At 41.8% G+C, this 24,436-nt stretch overlaps 1 protein-coding gene across 1 annotated transcript in view; it reads left to right on the forward strand.

Annotated features, from left to right (window-relative positions):
• LOC142152797 (RUN and FYVE domain-containing protein 1-like) overlaps positions 1–24,436 on the forward strand; it is a 183,454-nt gene that overhangs the window by 52,455 nt on the left and 106,563 nt on the right. The window contains exons 7-8 of the mRNA XM_075209791.1: positions 6,608–6,673; positions 15,064–15,133. Of these exons, the coding sequence (XP_075065892.1) occupies positions 6,608–6,673; positions 15,064–15,133 (136 nt within the window). The remainder of the gene's footprint in view (positions 1–6,607; positions 6,674–15,063; positions 15,134–24,436) is intronic.

The following is a 24,436-nucleotide window of genomic DNA, read 5'->3' on the forward strand; positions in this document are numbered from 1 at the left end:
AGTGTCTGGATGCAGAGGGGGCATTTTTGCATACAACTAAATAAGTATTTCTGTCCTGACCTAAATACTTATTACAATTTTTTGACCCAAAAACTTCTAAAACAGGACTGCTCAATAATTATTTTGGAGGGGTGCCTTGAAAAAATTTGGAGACTCTAAGGGTGCCGCGAACTGCAAAAGTTTGGGAACCACTGAGCTAGACTGTTCTATGTTCTCCATCCTCGGATACTGGCTCACACAGACCCAGTCCTGGTAATGTTTCCTCCGGTGGCACCACAATGCCTGTTCCACAGTCCTTTGTGCTGGTTTTACACACACCAGGATCCTCTACAATAGAATACCCCTACTGCTCTGTGTTTCCCCTTTTTATACTCTCAGAATAGCTTCAGGCTACAAAGTTGTGATCAGCTTCCCTCTATATCAGAACATCTCAAGTGGCCCAGAATATAATCCACAATGGCCGGGCTGAGATGATTAAAATTAGTGGCTACACCTAGGGACACAATGTCTTGATCTTAAATGCACAAAATTGACTCATAACAGTCTCTAACTGTTATTCATACTTGCCTACATTTGGCAAGCTGTATCCGGGAGAGGGGCGGAGCCAAAATGAGGCAATTCAACGCAAATCCCGTCATTTTAGCCCCACAATTGCGGGATGCGGGAGATTTGCCAGCTCTCCCGAGAGTACGTGAGACCGACCCGATTTTCGGGAGTCTCCCGGACATTTCGGGAGAGTTGGCAAGTATGCTGTTATTTAAATCCTGTACTGAAATAGCAATGACATACCGGGCATAATTTAACATAATATATGGTTAATTATTAATGCAGAAACTTCAAAACTGACTAAGCTAAGATGGAGTTTAGCTGAAACAAGATGGTATTTTGGTCACATTTGAACAATATGGCAACTGTTTTTATATTTTCAATACATACAATATTACAGGTAATAGGACAAAGTGTACAGTATAACACATAACATAACACTGCTGGTGTATTTACTTAACCTGGGCCAAGGATTAAAAAGTACATGTTGCTGGGAGAAATGGATGATGAATAAATAGTTCACAGTCCAGTGAGACCCCATTTTGCTACAAGCTACTTTAAGCTTTTCTCTGTATTTACATTATCATCATTAGTCCACGCAGTCACTGCCCCCAGGCTGTGCACGCACTCACTGCTTCTGCTGAACCTGCACATGTAATCTTTGAGGGGGTCACATGCTTTATCAGTGGGACCAGGGAATCCTCTCACAGCCCCGGTGGAATGTTTAGTTAAAAGAATTGAGAAGGGCTTCATGGAAAGTAGACATCACCATTGATGATGAACCACTCACTGCGGAATGCTTCAAGCAGGCAGTTTTTTATGACCCTTTGTGTATCCCTTGCTTTGTGTTCCTTTCCTCTGGCGTAGCAGGCTTGTGGGCAGCAGAATATGAAATAATATCTATGGATTATGGAAGGGAACAGTGTTGTGCAATGGCATCTTGCTAAATGATCGATGAGGTTGAAGTTTACAACAGATGGAGTTTCCCTCCTTCCACGTGGTTTTTCCCAGAGGCTTCCTGTTAGTTTTTTAGTTTGGTTACTCATGTCTTATGGGAGTGAGTTAGTAAAATATCCAGGGATTTTTAAGTGCTGAATGTCCTGATAATGAGGTAATAAATGCATGTACTCTGTTTCAGAACGGTACAATGTAAGGTCATATGTGGAGAAATGTGCTCCTGTGGCCGCATTTCCTCCAGCAACTCTGGTAAAAGGATGGGAACATTTTAGCTAATTTTTCTGGAGTATAATACCATCTGTAATAGAGCCTATATGCTGTCTCTTTTATACGAGTTGATATTGAACTGGTAGCTATTACCTCTCAGATCTATGCCTAACAAGATTCAGCTGAAAAGTGGGGCAAGATACCATTCTCATTCCTTCTCAATTCCACCACAAGGGGTTTATTTACTAAACTGCGGTTTTGAAGATGTTGCCTATAGCAACCAATCAGATTCTAGCTGTCATTTTGTAGAATACACTAAATAAATGATAACTGGAATCTGATTGGTTTCTATAGGCATCATCTTCACTTTTTCAAACCTGCAATTTAGCAAATATACACTTAAGTCTGCATATTATAGTGTGCAAAATGTATTAGCTCCACAATCCACCCTACTAATCCGTGCACGGTCCTGTAATTACACACAATTAGGTGCACTGCCCACCAATACACTATGTAAAGATTGTAAATCATAGAGATCAGACCTTTACCTATTGGAGTCCTCATTTTTTTATTTTTGAATGGTGTTCGATGCCTTTAAGGTATTGGTGTTTTGATTTTGCTTGTATTTTCAATGTCTGCACTGCTGTGGTGTGTGTTTACTCTTCTGCTATGTTAAGATCCATTTAGTGACACTGGTCTTTCATATTAGACATAGTTGTTTAGGGCTCTCTTTTGGGCATTAATCTAAAGTTTTGTCCCTTAACAATGCAACCAACATTTTATTAATTAACTAAGTGTTGACATTCATTATCTAATTTGGCATTTATAACTTAAATTCAGGACATATAGGGGGGAATTCAATTGGCCACATTACTCGTGAAAGTAATGCGGCCTGCGCACTGTTACCGTTAGTACGGTAATAGTGCGCATTATTACCATTCGTACGTTAATTTCAACATTGACTTTTGCTCTCCGCTTTGAGAACCGTGAGCAGAAATCAGCGTTAAAGTTACCATACTATCGGTAGTAAAGCGTAAGCCGTGTTGAATTCCCCCAATAGATTTATAAGTCCAGTGACAGTAACTTTCAATATAATTGTTTCAACCCTTTATTTCATTAGATGTTTCGTTTTAACAATATAGGATAGCATCTATGTTGCTGTGCTATATTAAAATTTTTTCTTGTATTATACTGCACTAGCCAATGACTATACCTTTTTAACATTTGAAGTTTTCCCCTACTTAGCTGGAAGCTTCCTTGTTACTTGGCAACACTACAGAGTTAGTGTTGCTACATTAAGCTTTTGTGATACTTCAGTGAGCTAGGCAATTACCACACTGCTAACATTTGTAATGGACTTTTTCCCCTTAACTAGACGGAAGATTCCTGGCTGCTTGGCAACAATATGGAGTCAAGTCCGTCGCACAGCATTCTCTTGTGCAGTTTAAACATTCTCATTATGGTGCAGTGCTCTCACAGCCTAGGGGGAAAATTCAACGAGCAACGCGGCCCGTGCACTATTACCGTTAGTACGTTAATTCTAAGACGGATTTCTGCTTGCGACCAAAAATCAGCGCTGAAATTACCGGCGTAACGACGGTAATATGCGCACTGTTACCGTCGTAACGGTAATAGTGCACGGGCCGCATTGCTTGTGAGAGTAACAAGGTCAATTGAATTCCCCCCCAGGAATTTTAAATTTTGGTCCTTTCTAATTTTGACAATGTCAAAACTATACATCCTAAGAATTTATTTCAATGCGCTGTTGCCTTATACAGAGGCAAACACAGGATTTGTAGAGGGGGGGTTTCAACTCCACTCCGCCAATGGGCATGACCAGCATGCATGGGGGCATGGCTATAATATTAGACAGTGCTTGGCTGCTCTCTAACTCTTCATATCCCTATAATATACACGGGCAATGCTGCGTGCAGTACTGTTAGGTGCACGCAGCTCTCCCTTTTCAAGCAGAGCCGTGTGAAGCAGGGGCAGCGTGCAGCCACCTCAATTATACAGTGCCCCATGCTTGGAAGGGGGGTTTCCAGGCACTAGGAACTGCCCCCTCGGTTTGCCTATGTTCTATCGTTATGGTTGCTTAACAACCATTTAGATAATTTTTATATATTTTTATATATTCGGCTTGTGACACTTCTAGATATCGCTTTGCATATGTTTAGGCATCACTTTTGTATTTAATAGTAGATGCAATTACTGCATTTTGGTGCCATTTTGGCCTTCAAATATCTTGTCTGGTGTGCTCTATGGTGGCTTGAAAAAGAGACCGCAGTTCTCTCTAAATGTTACTATATATGGAATAGATATCCTTTAATTTATTTTGCATTTCAGAGTGCCATCTGACTTTTATATATACATACACACACTGGGGTCCATTTTGTCAGAAGTCAGTTAACCTACTAGTATGTTTTTGGACTGTGGGAGGAAACCGAAACTCCTGAGGAAACCTATGCAAACACAGGGAGAAGATTAAAGCTAAATAGGGCCCTGGTTGGAATCGAACCCAGGGCTCCAGTGCTGTGAGGTAGCATTGCTAACCACTGTGCCATCATGCTGCTCAAAGGGTATCATTAACTCTAAAAAGCACCAGGACTTTTCAGCATAACAAAATCAACATAGACCTAGGGGACACGAATCACTGCTTGGAGTAATGGTCCTAGATCCCTCCCAATGTGTTTTCCAACCTTATTTTTAAAACTTATAGGAAAAGGTTTTATGTTGTTATCTATGCCAAATCCTAAATACTAGAAGTAGATTATCCAATAGTATTGAAACCTATGTTCTTAATGAAAAATTGTTACTCATGTAAAATTATTTGTATTAAAAGTGCTAGAATACAAGGCTGTAGTTCAATGGTGCCATTAGTTTTAGAGCCCACTGTATATGCGCTTCACCATTAACGGTTGGATTTTTCACCATAAGGGCAGTTAGGTTGATAAATTCCTCACCAAGTGTGTGGTAATTGCAAATTCATTAAGTGACTTTAAAGAGGAGTTGGAAATTGTATCTGTAACTAAAATAAGGATTATAATTGTGGTCCTTGATTTAAGGAATTATTTTAACTGCCTATTAATTTCCCATCTTTCTTCAATTGTGTCAGCCAGACAGTGGCCTATGGCTACCATCTGAACTGAATAATGATGAAAGATAAGAATCTTATAGTTTGTGGTTGCACATTGCATTCACATCATCATTCAGTATAATATTATCCAACAATTATACTGTATATCTAGAGACAACATCTTTGTGAAATTAGAGACATGCATTGTGCCAGGTTGCAGGTGCTGTTTTACAGAGGCATTGAACCTTATGAACATCTGAAATGCCTCTCATTGGATGGGATTATTTTCTGGGATGGTTAGGGGGAAATGCAGTAGAATAATATCTATAAGAATGGAGCACTGATTTTCCTACTATCCTATAGTGGGTTCAGCTTTGTATACAAGCCACCATATAAAAAGCTCTGTTTTGTGTACTACCTTCAGCGATAGATTCTTTTTTTTGGTACTTAGCACCAAATTGGGTTCAGATTCTTGTACTAGCCAGCAGACTAAGCTCAACTGTTGGCTAGTATCACTGTGACACAGTGCAGTGAAAAATACATGCCAATAAATGTCTAGGACAACAAAACATGGTAGATGTTTTAATGAAGTGCTGCCCTGGCAGCCAAAAATGTACCTGGCCCCACTACAGCACTGTTTTTGCATATTTGGTAAATTTAAGAAGCAAAATATAAAATATTGTATGCACACTTTTTGGTTTGAATCTGAATGCCAGCTGTATTTCCTTTCTAAGGTATTTCACTAAGATCAGAGCACCTTGATATTCTTGGTAATGTTCATGTGTAAGTGAGATGGAAGTGGGCGGATTTAAAACTAGTTTGTAACTGACCCATGAGTTATAGCAGGTTCTTAGGGACAAATTTTCTCATGGCATCCCTTGCCAAGCATTGCCTGTCACAGCAAATACTAATCATTTAAACATAACTTTTTAAATCACACTTACTATACTAACATATTACATTAACCAGTAAACCAAATCTGTTTTAGAATAATGTAATGCACTGCTCATTTCACCAGTAGACCGCACTAAAGTGGTCGTACTGTAATGCAGCACCCGTTTGGCCAGTTAACAGCATTTTGCCAGGTTACAGAGACTTCAAACCAGCACTACTTTTTGTGCTGCTGCTTTGTTTTTATTGTTAATGTTGAGTGTTCAGTATAGGTATATTGTGGCTCTATGTGATCTCCCACAGTCAATCCGACAGTCAATCAGAATACAGTGAGCACTGACTGTTTGCTGGGTATCATTAGTGGAGAGACAGCTGCTATTGCTTCCAGTCCTGAGTGTTTATGCTAATACTAATGCTGGGGCCTCACAATGGTGTTCAAGGAGAACTTTACTCTCCATTCAAAATGTACCCAAACCCTTTACTCTCCCACAACTAGTTAAATTTCTTCCCTGAGAAGGTGCATTTTCAGGGTCTCCAACCCTGAACAATAGTCAGAGTGAGCTCAGCTGAATGTGGGTGTTGGTTTTCTGCTCACAGCGGCTTATCCACCAAAGCTACGACCAACAGTTCTGACTCACTCTAGGTTCAGAGGATGCTCCTACTGCTTGAGTGGCGGACCAGCCTGGGATGATGGTTGGGCAAACTCCTGCTGTTGGACTGGTTGGGGCTGCAAGTGGTTTTGAATAAATCTATATAGGTAATTGGAGTCCTTTAATTGACTGATCACTTGTTGTAAAAATTATTTGTATTGTTGTTTTTTCTACATCTAATATTTCTCTTTTTGTTTGTTTATGATAATGAAGGTTACATTTTCTCCTTACAAAAGCTATTTTTTTTATTTACAATTTTACATTTTCTCTGTTTTCACAGAGCAGATGAAATTGCCACCATCCTTGATCAAAAACACTATGTAGAAGAACTAAACAAACACCTGAGGTAGGATTTATTAATACATATTGATATTGTATTAATATTAAGGAATTTCTAATTAGTCATCTTTGATAGTTCTTATCACAGTAAAATTGCTTAACTGCTTGTTTCAGTTGCCTGTTTTGTGACACCTTTTCCAGCAATTAAAATGTTTTCTCAAGTGCAAAATACACAAGGAAACCTTTATAAATCCTTAAAAAAATAAAAATAAAATATCAAGGATTTCAGTATATGAGTCCTTGAGCAATATAATTTTGTCCTTGACCAAGTGCACACAGTGTTCAAATCTGACCACTCACTGTCTTGTTTGTTTACTGCTTATCTGTCGGTAGACATCCATATTAATCTGTGACATCCATATTAATCTGTGAATGCAGGGAAATCTTGCTGATTGGCCAGAAATAATAACCTCCAACTGGTTGGCTGCAGTAAAGACTCTCTGGTATTTCTAACCCTGTGTTGATGCTGAAATATGTTGACCAGAACTACAATACCCATTTGAAGACGAAGATCCTCTGAGGGATCCCATCAATAGAAAGATGGAGAGTTGATTAAAAAAAAAGCTTCATATTTTTATATTTAACTGTGGGCCACACATATATATATATATATATATATATATATATATATATATATATATATATATATATATATATATATATATATATTTTATATTAGGGAGATACGGGAGATGTTCACTGACCCCCATGTTTTTGTTTTGGATCTGTATTTTTTAGAAATAATGCTAAAATGTGCTAGAATCACATAATTTTGCTCTTTTTTTTGTTTCTATATTATTATTAACCTCAAAACTAATTTCCAGTCAATTTTGACCACCTCACAAGTCACAATATTATTTTCATCCACTTTCGGACAAAGACTGCAGCGAGCTGGCTGGATTCTAGACAATAGAGCAACGACACAAACACATGGCAGTTCATAGCACATCTAGGAAACATTGCCACACAGCAGTGGCAGAAAAGAAACCACCCATCCTTATGTAAGATATTGAAAAGGACATGTACAGTTTAATAAACCAAGCATTCCAGCGACAACAAGTGCCACTTTTGTAGCTGACATGCTTGGTTTAATGGGCCCCCACAAAACAAGCTACCAATAGCTTAGCTGCCTTGAGCCCAACAGTGCTGTCAATGAATTCTACATTGTCTGGTCGTCTGTCCGTGCTGCATCTTTAATCTCCTTCTCCTCTCTGGATACCTCCCTCTCATCCCTGGAGAACTGCCAAACTTCTGTAGACACAGAAATGTATATTACAAATGGAGTGTTATTAGGTCTTGACAGACCGTGACATGGAGCATGTGGGCAGCATGAAATCCGTCATGTTGGAATGCGCTGCATTGAACAGAGATTTAAACCAATATATAGATGCAGTTGAGGAGACCGTACTAAGTTAAAATGTGACCTATCGGATGAGATCCCGGCTTTAAGAGAGCTTGTACACGAGAGATACACTGCGCTTAAGAAGAATAATACAGAGGAGGCCCTGAGGCAGGACAATAAATATGTCCAGTTTAAAGAACAGCTAGACTCGAGAAAACAAATGGGTGTGTCACCGGCCCCTGCAGACGAAGCTTTGGAAGATGAAGACAAGGAGATCGCCGTCACCAAGAGCACTGCGAATTTCACTTGTCCTATAACACAGTTGGAGATGGTGAACCCAGTGAAAAACAAAGTATGTGGTCATGCATACGAGAGAGAAGAGGTTGAAAGGATGTTTGAAAACAAACTTAGGAATGGTAAATCCATCAGGTCTCCAAAAATAGGCTGGGATCATTCTGACATCAGAATATCAGATATCGGATCTTGTTCCAGACAATGCACTAAAAGAGCCATTGACGTTTACAGCAAAAAGCAAGATCATCACTGAGCTTTGAATAGGCCACAATCCCCAAAAAATGAAAATCTAGCTAGGTACCTTTGACGTAAAGTGCAGATTACAAAAACTTGCAATACTGATGAAACAGAGATCCATGCTTACATTACTTCTGCAAGCAACGTTGTTCTTTGTTAATAAAACTGTTGTCTTTATACCGTTGAAAAAAAATAAAATAATCCTCTACCATTATTTGGATTTTGATAGTAGGATCAGGTGCAGTTATGTCAGTGGTGTCACAAATTTTGGTCAATGCTTGCAGACCAGGCCAGATGTCAAAATGTTTTGCTAAGTAATCTGCATCATCAATGTTTGTCTTGGGAAAGCTAACTTTTGCAAACCACATTACAGTTTATAGCACATCTAGGTAACATTGGCACACAGTGGTAGCTGAAAGGAAAAGTGGTGCAAGATGAAATTGTTTTTGTGCTCTCCCACCCTCCCTTTTAATGGATCTTAAACAGGACATGTGCGCTTTAACAAACCAAACACTTCAGCGACAAAGTGGCAGTCCTTGTCGCTGAAGTGCTTGGTTTGTTTGCGCCCCCATAATACAATCTAACAATGGACTTAAGGCACCTAAGCTAACAGTGCTGTTAATGAACTCTATAGTGGCAAGACATTGTTATTATTCTCAGCCTCATCCTCACCCTCATTAGTGTGTACATCATCTTCATACAATATTAATTCATCCCGCTGGAATCCACCATTACAGAAGTGTCTGTACGTTGATGTAAATGCCGGTAAAGGCCTTCCTCATGGAATTTGTAGTTCATTTTGATGAACATCTCCTTTTCCACATTTTTAGGAAGGAGCCTCCTATGCCGATCACTGACAAGGTTCCCGGCTGTGCTGAAAACTCTCACACTGTGGAGGGTGGTGAGCAGCTTAGGTATTGCAAAGCGAGTTTGTACATGGCTCTCCAAATTGCATATTTTTCCTCCCAGTATGCAAAGGGACTGTCTGACGTGCCTATTTCAATGCTGTCATTAAAAGAATCGTCCATCCTTTGGATGGTAATAGTAGGATCAGGTGGATTTACAGCCAAGATGTCACGGTTTTTTGTCAATTCTTTTAGAACAGACCAGATGTCAAAATGTTGTGCTGGGTCAATTGCATCATCCCTGGTCCTCTTGGAAAGCTATTTTTTTTCCTAGCAGCTGTTGCCTGAGAAACTGAAGGAGGAGACGCCGTCGTGCCACGTACCACTTGAACTGTCAACTTGTTCATTAGGAGCTCCTTGCATCTCTTGAGATCTAGGTCAGTTGGAAGCAATGAGAAGACATAGCTCTTAAACCTAGGATCAGGCGCAGTCACTAAAATGTATTGATCCGATTTCAAGATTTTGTAAGCTGCTTTTCCAAAAGTCTAAAAAAGGGAATCACTTGGCTCAAGCTAGCAGTGTCTGAACTTACTTCACAGTAAAATCTTTGAATGGTTTCAGCACCTTGCACAACACGGAAAGTATTCTCCACTGCGCAGGATTAAAATACATTCTCCTACCTTTCCAAATGTCATGGCTTGTGGAGTAAGCATGGATGACTTTTCGCTGTTCCTCCATCCTCAGAAGCATATAAATTAAATTGTTCTTGTAGCTGCTGCAATCTCCTACATGCTGTCGCAGAATGCCGGAAATGTCCCGAAATTTTATAGGCCACAGACAGCATCTCCTGCATGTCCCTGTCTTTTTTCAAATAGCTCTGCACCACCCAGTTTATTGTGTGAGCAAAACAGGGAATGTGATGGAATCCACCCTGCTGTATTGCTTTCACAATATTGGTGGCGTTATCAGAAATGACATATCCTGAGGAGAGTCCAAGTGGGATAAGCCATGCATCAATGACATCCCTTAGTTTTTGTAACAGATTGTCATATTGTATGCCTCTTAGGGAAGCTGGTGATACATGGAGTAGCCTGCCTGGGTAAAATCGGATGTAGTTGGGTACATGCAGGGCTGCCAAGAGGAATTCAGGGCCCCAATACAACAAATTCATGGGGCCCCCTTGTAGTCGAGTATGCTAAAAAAAATAATCTGAGGTGTGGTCATGCATTTGGGGGCGTGGCAAATGCGCCATTGGGGCGTGGCTAACACATCAAAGTCACTAGGCTCTCAATTCGCCGGAGCGTCACATATGTCCAAACACTCCTGACTTTCAGGACATCTAGCACCACAGTGTAGTATAGAAAGAATGCAGTGTGTACACAAAGAGTTCAGTCTTGGCCTGCACCTTACATGGGGCAGAACACTCACCAAAAATTGCCATTGTCCCTACTAGAATCACAACATTTCACATACTGTCCTGCTCTGTCCTACCTGTTCTTCTCACTTTCACCACCTGTGGCTGCATGTTTCTTTAGTTGCGGCTTGTCTGAATCCTGGAATGCTAGGGGCCCTATTTGGAAAAAAATGGCTACATTTAGTATTGATTTAAAATTAGTATTGATCTAAATTAGTATTGATTTAACGCCAGGGTTGTTTGGAATTATCCAAACAACCCTGGCTTTAAATCAATACCACCCACGATTAATAATTAGGCCTTCCTCCAGCTCCAATATTACAATAATGTGCCCCTTCATCATCGCCATGCCTTATGATCACACTGCACCCTCCATGCTGCTTTTGCCCCTTCACCTGGCTCCCCTTCATCAGCTCCCCCCCCTTTTTCAATCCCACTGTGCCATGCCTCCCCCCCTTTTTAACCCCACTGTGCCATGCTGCTCCCCGTTTTTTAACCCCATTGTGCCATGCTGCCCCCCTGTTTTTTAACCCCACTGTGACATGCACCCCCCTGTTTTTTAACCCCACTGTGCCATGCTGCCCCATTTTTTAACCCCACTGTGACATGCCCCCCCATTTTTTAACCCCACTGTGCCATGCCGCCCCCCGTTTTTAACCCCACTGTGCCATGCTGCCCCGTTTTTTAACCCCACTGTGCCATGCCTCCCCCCTTTTTAACCCCACTTTGCTATGCTGTCCCCGTTTTTTAACCCCACTGTGCCATGCTGCCCCCCGTTTTTTTAACCCCACTGTGCCATGCTGCCCCCCCGTTTTTAACCCCACTGTGCCATGCTGCCCCGTTTTTTAACCCCACTGTGCCATGCCTCCCCCCTTTTTAACCCCACTTTGCCATGCTGCCCCCGTTTTTTAACCCCACTGTGCCAAGCTGCCCCCGTTTTTTAACCCCTCTGTGCCATGCCCCCTTATTTTTTAACCCCTCTGCCATGCCCCGCGTTTGTTTAACCCCTCTGTGTCATGTTGCCCCCCGTTTTTTAGCCCCTCTGTGTCATACTGCCCCCCCGTTTTTTAACCCCTCTGTCATGCCCACCCTCATTTTTTAACGCCTCTGTGTCATGCCCCCCCCCCCCGTTTTTTAACTCCTCTGTGCCCCCCGTTTTCCTCCCTTCACTTGCCTTTTCTTCTCTCTTCTTTCTTGGTTGGCTCTGCTTCTCTGTGCTCCATTGCTCCAGACTGACTGAATACTGGGCGTGACATGATGACGTCACACCCGGCATTCAGTCTGAATGGAGCACAGAGGCAGCAGAGAGGAGGGACGCTGGCGCCGCGATCACGTGAGTATGTTTTTTTTTTTCTAACTACCCTGCTCCCCCCACCAATGACCGAGCGCCCCTCCCACCCCCACCCCCGCCGCAAAAAAAATAAAAAAATGTGGGTACATGCTGTTGCTGTTCGTGCTTATGAAGGCGAATCACCAACCCAGTGGGCTGTCACAGTCATAGTTGCCATGGTGTCTGTGATCCGCTTTGCGACTGGGTGACATCTTTCATACTTGGTTCCTCTTGTTTAACAGTCAATTGTTGTAAACCACTAGTAGTCATCTTCTTGGTCTGCTTTTGGGATGAAGATTCACTCCCAGCAGCAGCAGCATCAGCAGCAGCATGGGGACTAACGTTAAGAATTCTTCTGAGGAATCATGGATACTGGAGATGCCATCTAGCCTTAGCAACTTTAATGCAGGACTAACTTCGATCACTAGGGAGTATATTGATGAGGACAGTGTTGTGGGTGTAGATTGCAGGTGCCAGCATCTAGGTGAGAGAAGGGAACTAGCTGATGCAGGACTGCTTGTTGTTTTTTTTTTTTTACCGTAAGTTTCAGATTTTCCCAAAAGCTTCCCATGAACTCTCTTGTTGTATCATGGATTAGGTTCCTAGATGGTTAAGGTCCCTACCTCTACTGACTGTGACTTTACAAGCGCTACAAACGGCTTGACAACTGTTGTTAGGATTTGGGTAAAAATAATTCCACACATAAGAGGTGGATTTTTTTGGTCTTATGCCCAGGCATGACAGTTGCCGCCTTCTTTTCACTGGCAAGTACTGCTTCCACTGGTGCAGGTCTTACAGAAACAAAATCATCGTTATCAACATCCTCATTAGCACCGTCGTGAGCTACACAAATATCCCGCTCATCCTGTTGCAATTCCAAAGTGGCATCCTCAATTTGTGTATCACTGACTACACTTGGGCTGCTCATCCACACATCTGCAGAAATGCTGAAAGGAGGCTTCTTTATGAGTACAGTATCACAAAGTTCAGGCTTACACAAAGCACCTGTGGATAGACTCTCCTCAGGGATTTGTTTCATTTCTGAATCTGAACATACAGTTTCTTCTAATGCCTTACCGTTTTTTTCCAGCTTGGCTTTTACACTTAAAAGTATTTGGGCACCATTTTTTGAGTAGAATGACAAGGTCTTGCATCGTCATGACTGACCTTACAAGAAGATGCCTCAACGACAATTGCGAATCTAGCCCCCCTACAGAAAATCGAAGGCCTGATTCTTTCCTTGCCACTACGTTTGTAGAATGGCATGATGCTTATGTATAGCTAAGACCGCTGCTTTCTGTGCGTCTCTTGATAGCAGGAGAGATCTAATGATGCAAGTGAAAGCCAGCTACTAATTGGAGGAGAATGCCATAGTTTATATTTTAAAGTGTAAATTCCCCTTAACTTACTAAATTTATTTGTTAGCATAGGTCATGCAAGAAACTTGTTTCTGGTTTCCATATGTCTCTATGGGGATGTTATTAGTTCTGAGCACCTTATTGGGTACACCCAAATGCAATGAGCAGCTTGTGACAATCCACGGATGTGTAAAAGTAACTTTAAAGTGACAGGAAGATGTAGAAAGACTTAAGCTCTCTGTTCTAGTCATTTCCAGGTCACTTTCATACAGCTATGGACCCTCCCAGGCATTCAGATGTAACTTTCTCAATAAAAGCTTACACTGCCCAACCCATGGTACTATCCTGCCACTCAACAGGATCAGCCTCCATTTTGACTGCAAGAGTCAGCCATTTAGATTCCTTCCTGCATCACAGTTGACTATTAGTGTTGGAAGATGACAGTATATGTAGGTCAGTAGTTGTGGTGATTTACCAGCATTAGAGAATGATCTATTTAGTTAAGATTATTATTGCGCATGGGGCTTGTTTTGGGACCACAAAAGCTGTGATATTGGCCAGTTGCCTAATATTGCTGCAGATATAGCATGTGTTGCCAGCATTACTACTGCTCAACCTGCCTCATCTACTTTTTCTGACGTGGCAAATAATGACTGTAGCTGCACAACCAATTCTATTGGAATTAATGCATATAATTTGCTGAGTGATGCTTACATGATGTAAGTCCCCCCCACCACCTTAATAAATAAATACAATTTTATGGAATATATTGGCAATTCTAATGATTATGATAATAAAAGCAATAGTATGCATTGAAGTATGTATCTATTGTGAATCTTCCCCCATCATTACCTGTGTATATTTATTTTTGGCTTGTTAACCAGCCTGAAAAAGCTGTTGACGCTAGCTTTCTATGTTAGGTAGTAGGAGACACCCTTAGCATGCTGTCTACTCCAGAGCAAATTGTCAACAACATCAAGCAGCTGTTCTCCCTGCAGATCCAAAGCAATAGGTCAGTGATGTATGGGTGGTCTTGGAAGCTAATGCTGGTATAGGTATAAATTTTCCGAACATGACTAATATTCACCTGGTACAAAATACAGTGCTCATGAACTTACCATTTAATTTACTGTTGCAGTTACTGGAGATGAATTAATTGATGAGTGGTTTGTGTTTAAAATAAATTAATTCATCCCAGGTAACTCACATTTCTAAAATCAGAGGGAAAAATGCCAGGGATTGTCTCTGAGAATTTGGGACAGTGGACAATTATGCATATACAATGTATAAAACCATTCACAAATTTAAAAAAAATTATAATGTGTTTGGGAGATACTTTAAAGCATCACTGGAGAGCTGAAGTTGAAAAATTATAACAGTTGTAAAACCAATGAAGTGTCCCATTGCTAATCCTTTGTAAGTTTCAATATGAGTCAGCATGTAGTATCATCATAACCATATTGGAAATGATGAAGAAAGCTAGTGAATCAAACCCCTAAAATTCAGGAGGACAAACGTATCAGAAAATACATTTACATGGCATAATTATGTACTTGTGGATATTTTCTGTATTTTAGTTGCACAGTTGGAGACCTTCAATCAAAAATTGAGTTTCTGGAGAAGAGCAATTCAAAGCTAAATGATGAGGTTTGCTTAATATTTCTCCTTTGTTTGCTTTCACATATAGTTCTTGTTTGTATGTTATGATGTATACCTTTCGAATGTGTATGTTTTCTTTAATTATGTTATTACAAATGCATACATTTATTAGGGGATGAATGTGCAAAATAGACTGTATTTTGCAAATATATGTCTTATCCTGTGGGTAAGCATTTTACCGGATGCATTCTGTAGCAGGATGTATCTAGCCTCTTAACTTCCCTTCACATTCTTTATGTTTGGTTGGATGGAGATTTACAGTTTGCGCATGGCCCCCAGTGCTGTGTTATCTGGTTTACATAATTGGTTTGATCTGAGTTTTTGCAGTACTCCTTTCAAACCCAGTTATGTCAAGTTTGTGATGCACCAGCCAGGGAGAGGACTGCATATGCCCTATCCAGTGAAGATGAATAATGTGCAGAAAAGGTAAGTGTTAGTTGTGCTTTGCTAGTGAGTGTATATAGCAAACAATTAGACATAGGATTAATATTTGCAAAATAGAGTTATATTTGCAAAAAATTCCACAAAGCCAGACTTTTGCTTAAAAACTTCTTCAGTAGTAGTGATATATCACAGGTAAGTTGACATGTATCATACACATAATAACATGTTTACTTCAAAGTAGAGGGAATAATTGTGAAATAATGACATGCCTGTTTTTTCAGTATGAAATGTATACATTTAGACATTTCTGAGTGGCTCTTATTTCCCCAATCTGCTATTGGGCCTCGAAGGAGACAATGATGGTTTTATACTTTATTTGTAGGTGCTTAGGTGTGACATCATTCTACTGCAGCCTGATTGCAAATTTGTGACAATATTGCTTTCCTGAATTTGTGGAAATGCCAGTTATGCTCATAAACCTCTGAAAGTCATAATGCAGCCTTTTCACATTTAGTTAGCACAATAGTGTAGTTAATTTAGGTAGCAAGAGCTGTTAGTAGCTTAGTTGGGCATATATTATTATATTATAGCAGTTCCTATAGGGTTGATGTATCAGGAAGTTCCATGAACAGTAAGGTTTAAGTTATTCTTAAATGATTTGTAATATTGACAACATTGCTCACATTTTCAAACAAAATAATATAACGTAAATCATTATTTTTTTTAATGATTTATGTAGCTCTACACCAATAGTCCCTGGGCGCATAAACAATAGTACCATGTAAAATAGACAATTTTTTTTGATAATAGAGTTGCAACTCTCATATAAAGCTGTACATAAAAACACATAAAGCAGTGGTGCAAAAACCTTAATGTGGTATGTCAATAACAGCACATTGTATAACATGCATATATAGCAAGTATATGTGGGCAATAAAAAGAGCAATTTGCATAAATGATGTTTAGTAAACCAGCTGGTAGCCGATCAGGCTAATCTTAAGTTCAACAAGTGCTGGGGTTCCCAGCCCACAAGTCCATCACGCACCTTTAAATAATTGCACACAATGTCCACCTGTGAATTTCATAAATCCGTTCCTCCTGGGTGAGGATATGAAACAGATGGAATAATGCAGACAGTGGAATATCCACAAATAGGTAATGGTTCAGTCCTGAAACAAATCCTGGTTCAAGAGTGGCAATAAATGGCAGATAAGTCCATCGGGTGAGCCCAATTGTGGAGACTGGTTAAAGGACTTACCCTTAGTGAAGCGGAATACAGTTCACATAGTTGGGGTTAATCCATAACCTGAAATGCTCCCTTGTGTTTTGGGCCCGTTGCCGTGGGGATGTTTTCACGTCCTGCTGCCTGGCGGAAGTGTCCGTCTCTGAATGGATGGTATTGCGCACACGCGCATGCGACTGTAGTGCCGCCGCTCGTAGTGGTGGGTTGGAATATGGTTATCCACAGCAAATCTGCAAAAAACTGTGCTATGTGTGGATGTGTAGATTCAAACCAACGCGTTTCACCTTGGGGCTTCCTCAGGGATTGTAAAAAGGGGGACCATTGGTTAGCTTTAAATAGGCGCCCATATTCCGGGTAGGCTGCTGATAGGTCATTTCTTTCCCATGTTGTCATGTGTCCCATTTTTGACAGACAGATACCTCATCCAATGGGAGGGATCTTAGTGAATAGATTTGTTTCTCCTCTTACATTTAGTCAGCTGTTTGTAGTTAGATCTTCAGCATTGTGTATTGGTTGTTGCTTTATTAAAGAGCTAGGGTTACGTTTGGTAGACTGGTAATAAACCATAAATGAAGACACAGACAAAATGTGTCCATACTTGTGCTTCTCTTGCAGAATTGCAGCCATGTTAATGTTGTCCCCAGAGAGGATGTATAGACATGTGAAAACACGTATCATAGATAGTTTGATCCCATTAAAAGAAGTCCAATGTCCTCCTGCGGTAGTGGGATGTGTAATACACATCTCCAAATGCTGCGGGGAACAATAGTCCTGATTGGTGGCTGCGTAGTAGCAAGTAATAGTTACATTTGCAATAAATACCAATTGCCATCTTGTTACATTAAACACCAGTAAATAGGCATATAGTCATAGATGTCGTCCTCACATTCTAGACTGATGGATGATGATGACAGTTTTGCAAGTTATGTAGCAATGTGTGGTGGCCCATAATTGTAGTGGGTCATATCAATAATGTTAGCAATAAAGTTGTATTGGACACTCAGGATTCCCACAATTAACGCAAGTTAAGGGGTATGATGATGGTGGTACAGAATTGGGTTATTGGTATTGTCCATATAAAGTCAACACATTAGTTGGCGAGTGCTTGTATAAAAACAGGGTTGAAGATTGCACAGAGGGGATCTCAGAGGAATTGACCTAATTCAAAGTCAATATTGAGTCCTTCTGGTGTAAGAGTTTTCATTAGATAGATATGTTTGGACTCTTCTCTCGATACCATGATTTGTTTCAGGACTGAACCATTATCTATTTGTGGATATTCCACTGTCTGCATTATTCCATCTGTTTCATATCCTCACCCAGGAGGAACGGATTTATGAAATCCACAGTTGGACATTGTTTGCAATTATTTAAAGGTGCGTGATGGACTTGTGTGCTGGGAACCCCAGCACTTGTTGAACTTACGATTAGCCTGATCGGCTACCAGCTGGTTTACTAAACATCATTTATGCAAATTGCTCTTTTTATTGCCCACCTATACTTGCTATATATGCTTGTTATACAATGTGCTGTTATTGACATACCACATTAAGGTTTTTGCACCACTGCTTTATGTGTGTTTATGTACAGCTTTATATGAGAGTTGCAACTCTATTATCAAATAAACTGTCTATTTTACATGGTACTATTGTTTATGCACCCAGGGACTAGCAATAATTATTATTACTGTAACCAAGGGTTGAGCTACCCTTTAACCTACCCCTTCCCCTTCCCCTTTTCCCCTCCGGTCCCACGAGGCTGCAGTATCTACATTCTACACTTATAGGGAGCGCTGTATCACCATCCCTTCTACACCAATAGTGGACTTTAATAGCTCCAACAGAGGTTTGTTCCAACTGTGTTCTTTGCGGACTATATGTAATATACCTTGCTTGCATTCTGTACCATTCCCTCACCCCCCATGCACCTGATTACCGTTTACATTTACATATTGGTACCTATATAAGTGTATTAGGGTTGCAACCCATTTGTATTGTTATATCCAATAAAACTGTATTTTATATACTTTTTCATCTCACCCTGTCCACTGTGCCCAAGGAGTGCTACATCTGTTTATGTTGCACAGGCCTAGGTGAATTGATTGAAGATTTGAAGTAGGACGGCTATTTTGTATGTTATGTTTTCCACTTGTTTCATAAAACTCTAGGACACTTAGTGGCCGACTCTGGCACAATTAGTGTAAGATTTCCATCTCGTGTAGTGCAGCTTTTTTTCCCCCAAAGCTCCACTTTTCACATTCAAAGTGTCACTCAATTCAATGGAGTTGCTTGGTCACCAGACCTCGTGTGAGGATTACGGGAGTTTGGCTAGCAGGAAAGTTGGACCCAAAACTAAAAGTTTTCAATGAAGCTTTGAGCAGTGCTGATTTCCCCATAGCTTTTGCCTAATTATTGTGGAACTTCTGACCGTTATTGTCACTATTGTGGAACTGCATGTTTTAAGTTCCACTGGCAGTCTTTGACTGTAAAGGCATGCTGTTGCCTGTTGAACCTCAAGCCACAGCATGCCCTTCCTCTCAATTGCTGCCAGTGCATGCTACAACTTACCGAAACCCCTTGCTAAAACTAAGATAAATCTTCTCTCTTCATCAAAGTTTAATGGAGAATATTTTGACCTTTGTAATCCAAAGGGAAGTACATCTGCATTTGTAAGTCAGTGAGCACCCCGCCCCTCCCATAAAAGCCACCATATCAACTCTGAATGCCGTGACCTGAATTGACCGGTACTTTGCATAGCCGCTAACCAATCTCAAGAGGTCAGTATGGGAAAATTCTTGTGATTTGCTGAGTGGCTAATGGAGATCTCAGTTCCTCCAGGACACAATCCTCTCAAGATGACATCATCAGAAGAAGATCATTGAAAAAATGATTTCTCAATACATAGTTTACTTTTACTTTTTTTTTTTCAACATTTTTAATAGTTACAGGGCAGAACAAAAACATACCCATTAAAAACATGAAGTGGAGCAAATATTAGAAATGAATATAACAAGAATACACAAAATGCGCCAGTTCCATCAGATCAGTTACGGAAATGTCAACCAATAGTTTTATATATTTGTGGAGAAGAAAGTCAGGGAAAGTAGAGGAAGTGGGGGAAAGGATTGTGTGAAGCCCAGGGAGTGGAGAAAGAAAACTGAAAATAACTGAAATGTCTGTGAAGTGATGGAAGAGGAATTAAGTTTAGAAAGTAATGTTAAGGGGCAGTAGGTAAGAGGATATTATTATATATGTCCCAGGGTTCCCAGGTCTTACAGAATGATTTTGCAAAATTGTTTTCAATAACTGCCATGTATTACATGAGTAGACATACCATATTCTAGTCACCACTGCGGCAAAAGGAGGTGCGAGTTATTTCCATTCTGCAGTGAGCTGGCAGGTGACAGCAGAGATAAAGTGACGAATAAGCTTAAATTGGTGTTTTGTAATGTAGACAGTAGCTGGAGGTCAATTAGTAAGACTGAATGTATTAGATAACATAGTGCAGACCAATAGCTAAATAGTTGGGGCAAGACCACCAAATATTTAAAAAGGTACCACGGGCTGGGAACCCCCTCCAGCATTTGTCAAAAGCATCAGGAGAAATTTTACACAATCGGGTACGAACATAATACCAGCGATGTAATAGTTTGTATGCTTTCTCCTTGATCTTCATGCATATTTAGAGCTGGATATGGTACGTTTCTAAATCTCCGACCACTGCTCCGTGTGTAAAGATTCACAGATGTCAGACTCCAATGCAATGGCATGGGGATCTTCCAACAGGGGGCCAGGGAGCGAAAGCTCATCATAGAGTTTCAAAGGTAGAAAAAGTTTGTTTAGTAGATGGGAGTTATGGGATGAGTGAAAATTCAGAATCTTCAAGAATTGAAAGAAATATTTGCATAATACGTTCAATAAAGACTGTGGGCTAGATTTACTAAGCTGCGGGTTTGAAAAAGTGGGGATGTTGCCTATAGCAAGCATCAGATTCTAGCTTTCATTTATTTAGTACTTTCTACAAAATGACAGCTAGAGTCTGATTAGTTGCTATAGGCTGAAAGTCTGAAAATTGGGGCGTAACGGACTATTGAGGAATCTGACTCCACCTACCAGCCACGGGAAAGAGAGAGAGCATGACCCAGGGTAATATCTGGATTGCCCAAGATGGCGATGAGTGGGGAGATGTCCGGAGCCAGTTTGTAAACATGGTAGCGTGGTCTCAAACAGAAAGGGAGAGTATCACTACCTGGTTGAAAGTTTGCTGTTGTGGAACAGGGGTAGCCACAAAATGGATGACAAGGTAGGCAAGTTAAGAGACTTGGGTAGAGTTGCGCTACTTGATAATATCTCTTAAAGTTAGGAACAGCTAGACCGTCGCCCTGGGAGGACCGTTGTAGGGTTTTTAGACAAACTCTTGGACATTTTTTGAACCAGATAGAGATGGAGGTAGTGTGTTGAATAAATTGGAACATTTGTGGAGGGATGCAGATGGGGAAGACTTTCTAATGGTGTTTATGCGCCCAACCCAAGAGATATGTTGTGGGTGCCAGGCGTTCAGGTCATTTTTAATGTTGGACAAAAGTTGGGGATAATTTGCCTGGTAGAGCCTTTTCCAGCTCAAGCTCTATTATACCAGAAGAGGAAGATCTTGGAGCTGCTGATGTGCACAATCTTGTGTATCTTGCAACTTCAGCAACATTGGCATCTACATTGCCAAATCTATCAGAAATTGAAAAATCTGAAAACATGGAGAATGTTTTAGTCAAATAGGATTTAGTCATAGGATTTAGTTAAGTAGACACCAAGATATTTCAGTTTCTGCAAATGCCATCTGAAAGGAAATTGGATTTTGATTGAAGTGAGGAGATAAAAGTCCAAAACCACTTTTGGGTGTCAATTTTATACCCAAGAGAGCCTTAAATCTCAATGTCCATTGGGATAGCTGTGAGTGAGATCTGTGGTTGAGTAATACTGAGAAGGTTATTGTCGGCATATAGTGTTATTTTGTATTTAAAAGTACCAATCTTAATACCATAGATACCCCTATTACTGCGAATACTTTGTGTCAGCGGCTCAATGACTAGAGCGAAGAAAAGACGGGAGAGGGGGCAGCCCTGTCTAGTGCCATTATTAATGGTAAATGGATTGGAGACAACACCATTTGCTTGAATGGCAGCAGATGGAGAGTGGTACACCGAAACACTGGAGAGTAATTTACCAGATAATCCATTGTGGGTGATAGTATGGAACACGAAAGGCCAAGAGACCCGATCAAAGGCCTTCTCTGCGTCACTCCACCAGACCGGATGATCGTCCAGGCGGGGGAGTGGGTCTCCTCCTTTCCCCTAACTGCACCTTTCGGGTCACTCCCCCAGAACCTTCCCTCTCTTTCTCCTCCTTCGAAGTCCACTCTATCTGCCTCTTCACCCCCATTCACCTCCGTGTCTCAGTCCTATACCGCCCCCCTGGCCCCACTTCCCTCTTTCTGGACAACTTTGCAGCCTGGCTTCCCCACTACCTCTCCTCTGACCTCCCCTCCATCATACTTGGAGACTTTAACATCCCCATCGACCTCCCCTCTGACCCCCACCTCCATTAAACTTCTCATCCTTTCTTCCTCCCTTGGCCTCACTCAGTGGACCTCCTCCCCCACCCATTGCCTTGGTCACTCCCTTGACCTGGTCTTCTCTCACCTATGTGATCTCTCTGACTTCAACTCTCCCTTACCACTCTCCGATCACCATCTACTCTCCTTCAATCTGTCCCTTTCTCCTGCTTCCCCTCTCCCTAAAACTACCCTCACTAGGCGCAATCTTGATGCTGTTGACCCTTCTCCCCTTTCCTCCTCTCTTTAAACACTTCTATCCCCTCTTCCCTCCCTGGTCTGCCCTGACCAAGCCACCTCCCTCTATAACCACTCTCTTACCACTGCCTTGGATGCTATCGCCCCTGCCACTTCTGTCCACCGCCGCCGCTGCCTTATTCCCCAACCCTGGCACTCCAACTTCACTCGCTTCCTCCAGAAGTACACCCGTGCTGCTGAACGCCTCTGGAGGAAATCTCGCTCCCTGGCTGACTTCCTTCACTTCAAGTTCATCCTCTCCTCCTACTGCTCCGCCCTCTCCCTTGCTAAACAATCCTTTAAGTCCCTCATTTCTTTCCAGTTCTCTAATCCCCGCCGCCTCTTTGCCACATTCACCTCTCTCCTCATCCCTCCCCCTCCTCCTATCCCACTCTCCCTCTCCGCTACTGATTTTGCCTCCTTTTTCTCCTTCAAAATTGAGGCCATCCATCTTGATATCTCCTCCCTTTCCTCTCTTACCCCCCTCTCCGCTCCTCCCTCCCCCCGTGTCCCACCCTGGTGCTCCTTCCACCCTACTTCGGACGATGAAGTCCACTCCCTCATTCTTTCCTCTCCCCGTCTACCTGCCACCTGGATCCCATTCCCTCTCACCTTCTTCGCTCCCTCTCCCCCACTGTCTGTGACTATTTAGCTCACCTCTTCAACTTGTCTCTAACCACTGGCACTGTCCCCTCCTCCTTCAAACATGCCCTTATCTCTCCTATTCTCAAAAAACCTAATCTTGATCCCAACCTCACTCGCCAATTACCGCCCCATTTCTCTTCTCCCCTTCGCCTCCAAACTCCTCGAGCGAATTGTTTACAATCGCCTCACCTGTCACCTCTCTGACTATTCCCTCCTTGACCCCCTCCAATCTGACTTCCGCCCCCTCCACTCTACTGAAACCGCCCTGACCAGTGTAACTAATGATCTCCTCTCTGCTAAATTCAAGGGTCAATTCTCCCTGCTTATCCTCCTGGACCTATCTGCAGCCTTTGACACCGTAGACCACCCCCTCCTCTTGCAGACCCTTCACTCTCTCGGCCTCTCTGGTTCTGTCCTTACTTGGTTCACCTCTTACCTCACCAACCGCTCTTTTTCTGTATCCATTTCCGGTTCATCCCCCCCTCTGCCCTCCCTGTAGGAGTCCCTCAGGGCTCTGTTCTTGGCCCTCTACTCTTCTCACTCTACACTTCCTCCCTCAGTGCTCTCATCACCTCATTCGGCCTTCAGTATCACCTATACGCCGATGATATTCAACTTTACATCTCTTCTCCTGATCTTTCCCCCCCCCCTCCTCTCTCGTGTATCTGACTGCCTCTCTGCCATCTCCTCTTGGATGTCCTCACTTTTTCTCAAAATTAACATTGCTAAAACCGAACTTATTGTTTTCCCTCCGTCTAAATCCTCATCCCATCTGGATCTCTCCATTACTGTTAACAACTCCACCATCTCCTCTGTCCCCTAACTCAGCTGTCTGGGCATCACTCTCGACTCCTCCCTCTCTTTTGCCCCCCACATTCAATCCCTTGCCCAATTCTGTCGCTTCCAACTTCATAATATCGCCCGCATCTGGCCCTTCCTTTCTCATGAAGCAACCAAAACCATTGTCCACGCGCTTATCATCTCCCGGCTGGACTACTGCAACCTTCTCCTCACTGGCCTCCCCCGCTCTCGGGGGAGGCTCATCTTCCTTTCCCGCCGCTCCTCTTCTGCCTCACCTCTCTGCCTTGCCCTTCACTGGCTCCCCTTCACCTACCGTATCCTTTTCAAACTTACCCTCACCTACAAGGCTCTCTCCCACTCTACTGCCCCCTATA

This window comes from Mixophyes fleayi, chromosome 4, assembly GCF_038048845.1.
Source record: "Mixophyes fleayi isolate aMixFle1 chromosome 4, aMixFle1.hap1, whole genome shotgun sequence".
Classification (NCBI taxonomy): Eukaryota; Metazoa; Chordata; class Amphibia; order Anura; family Limnodynastidae; genus Mixophyes; species Mixophyes fleayi.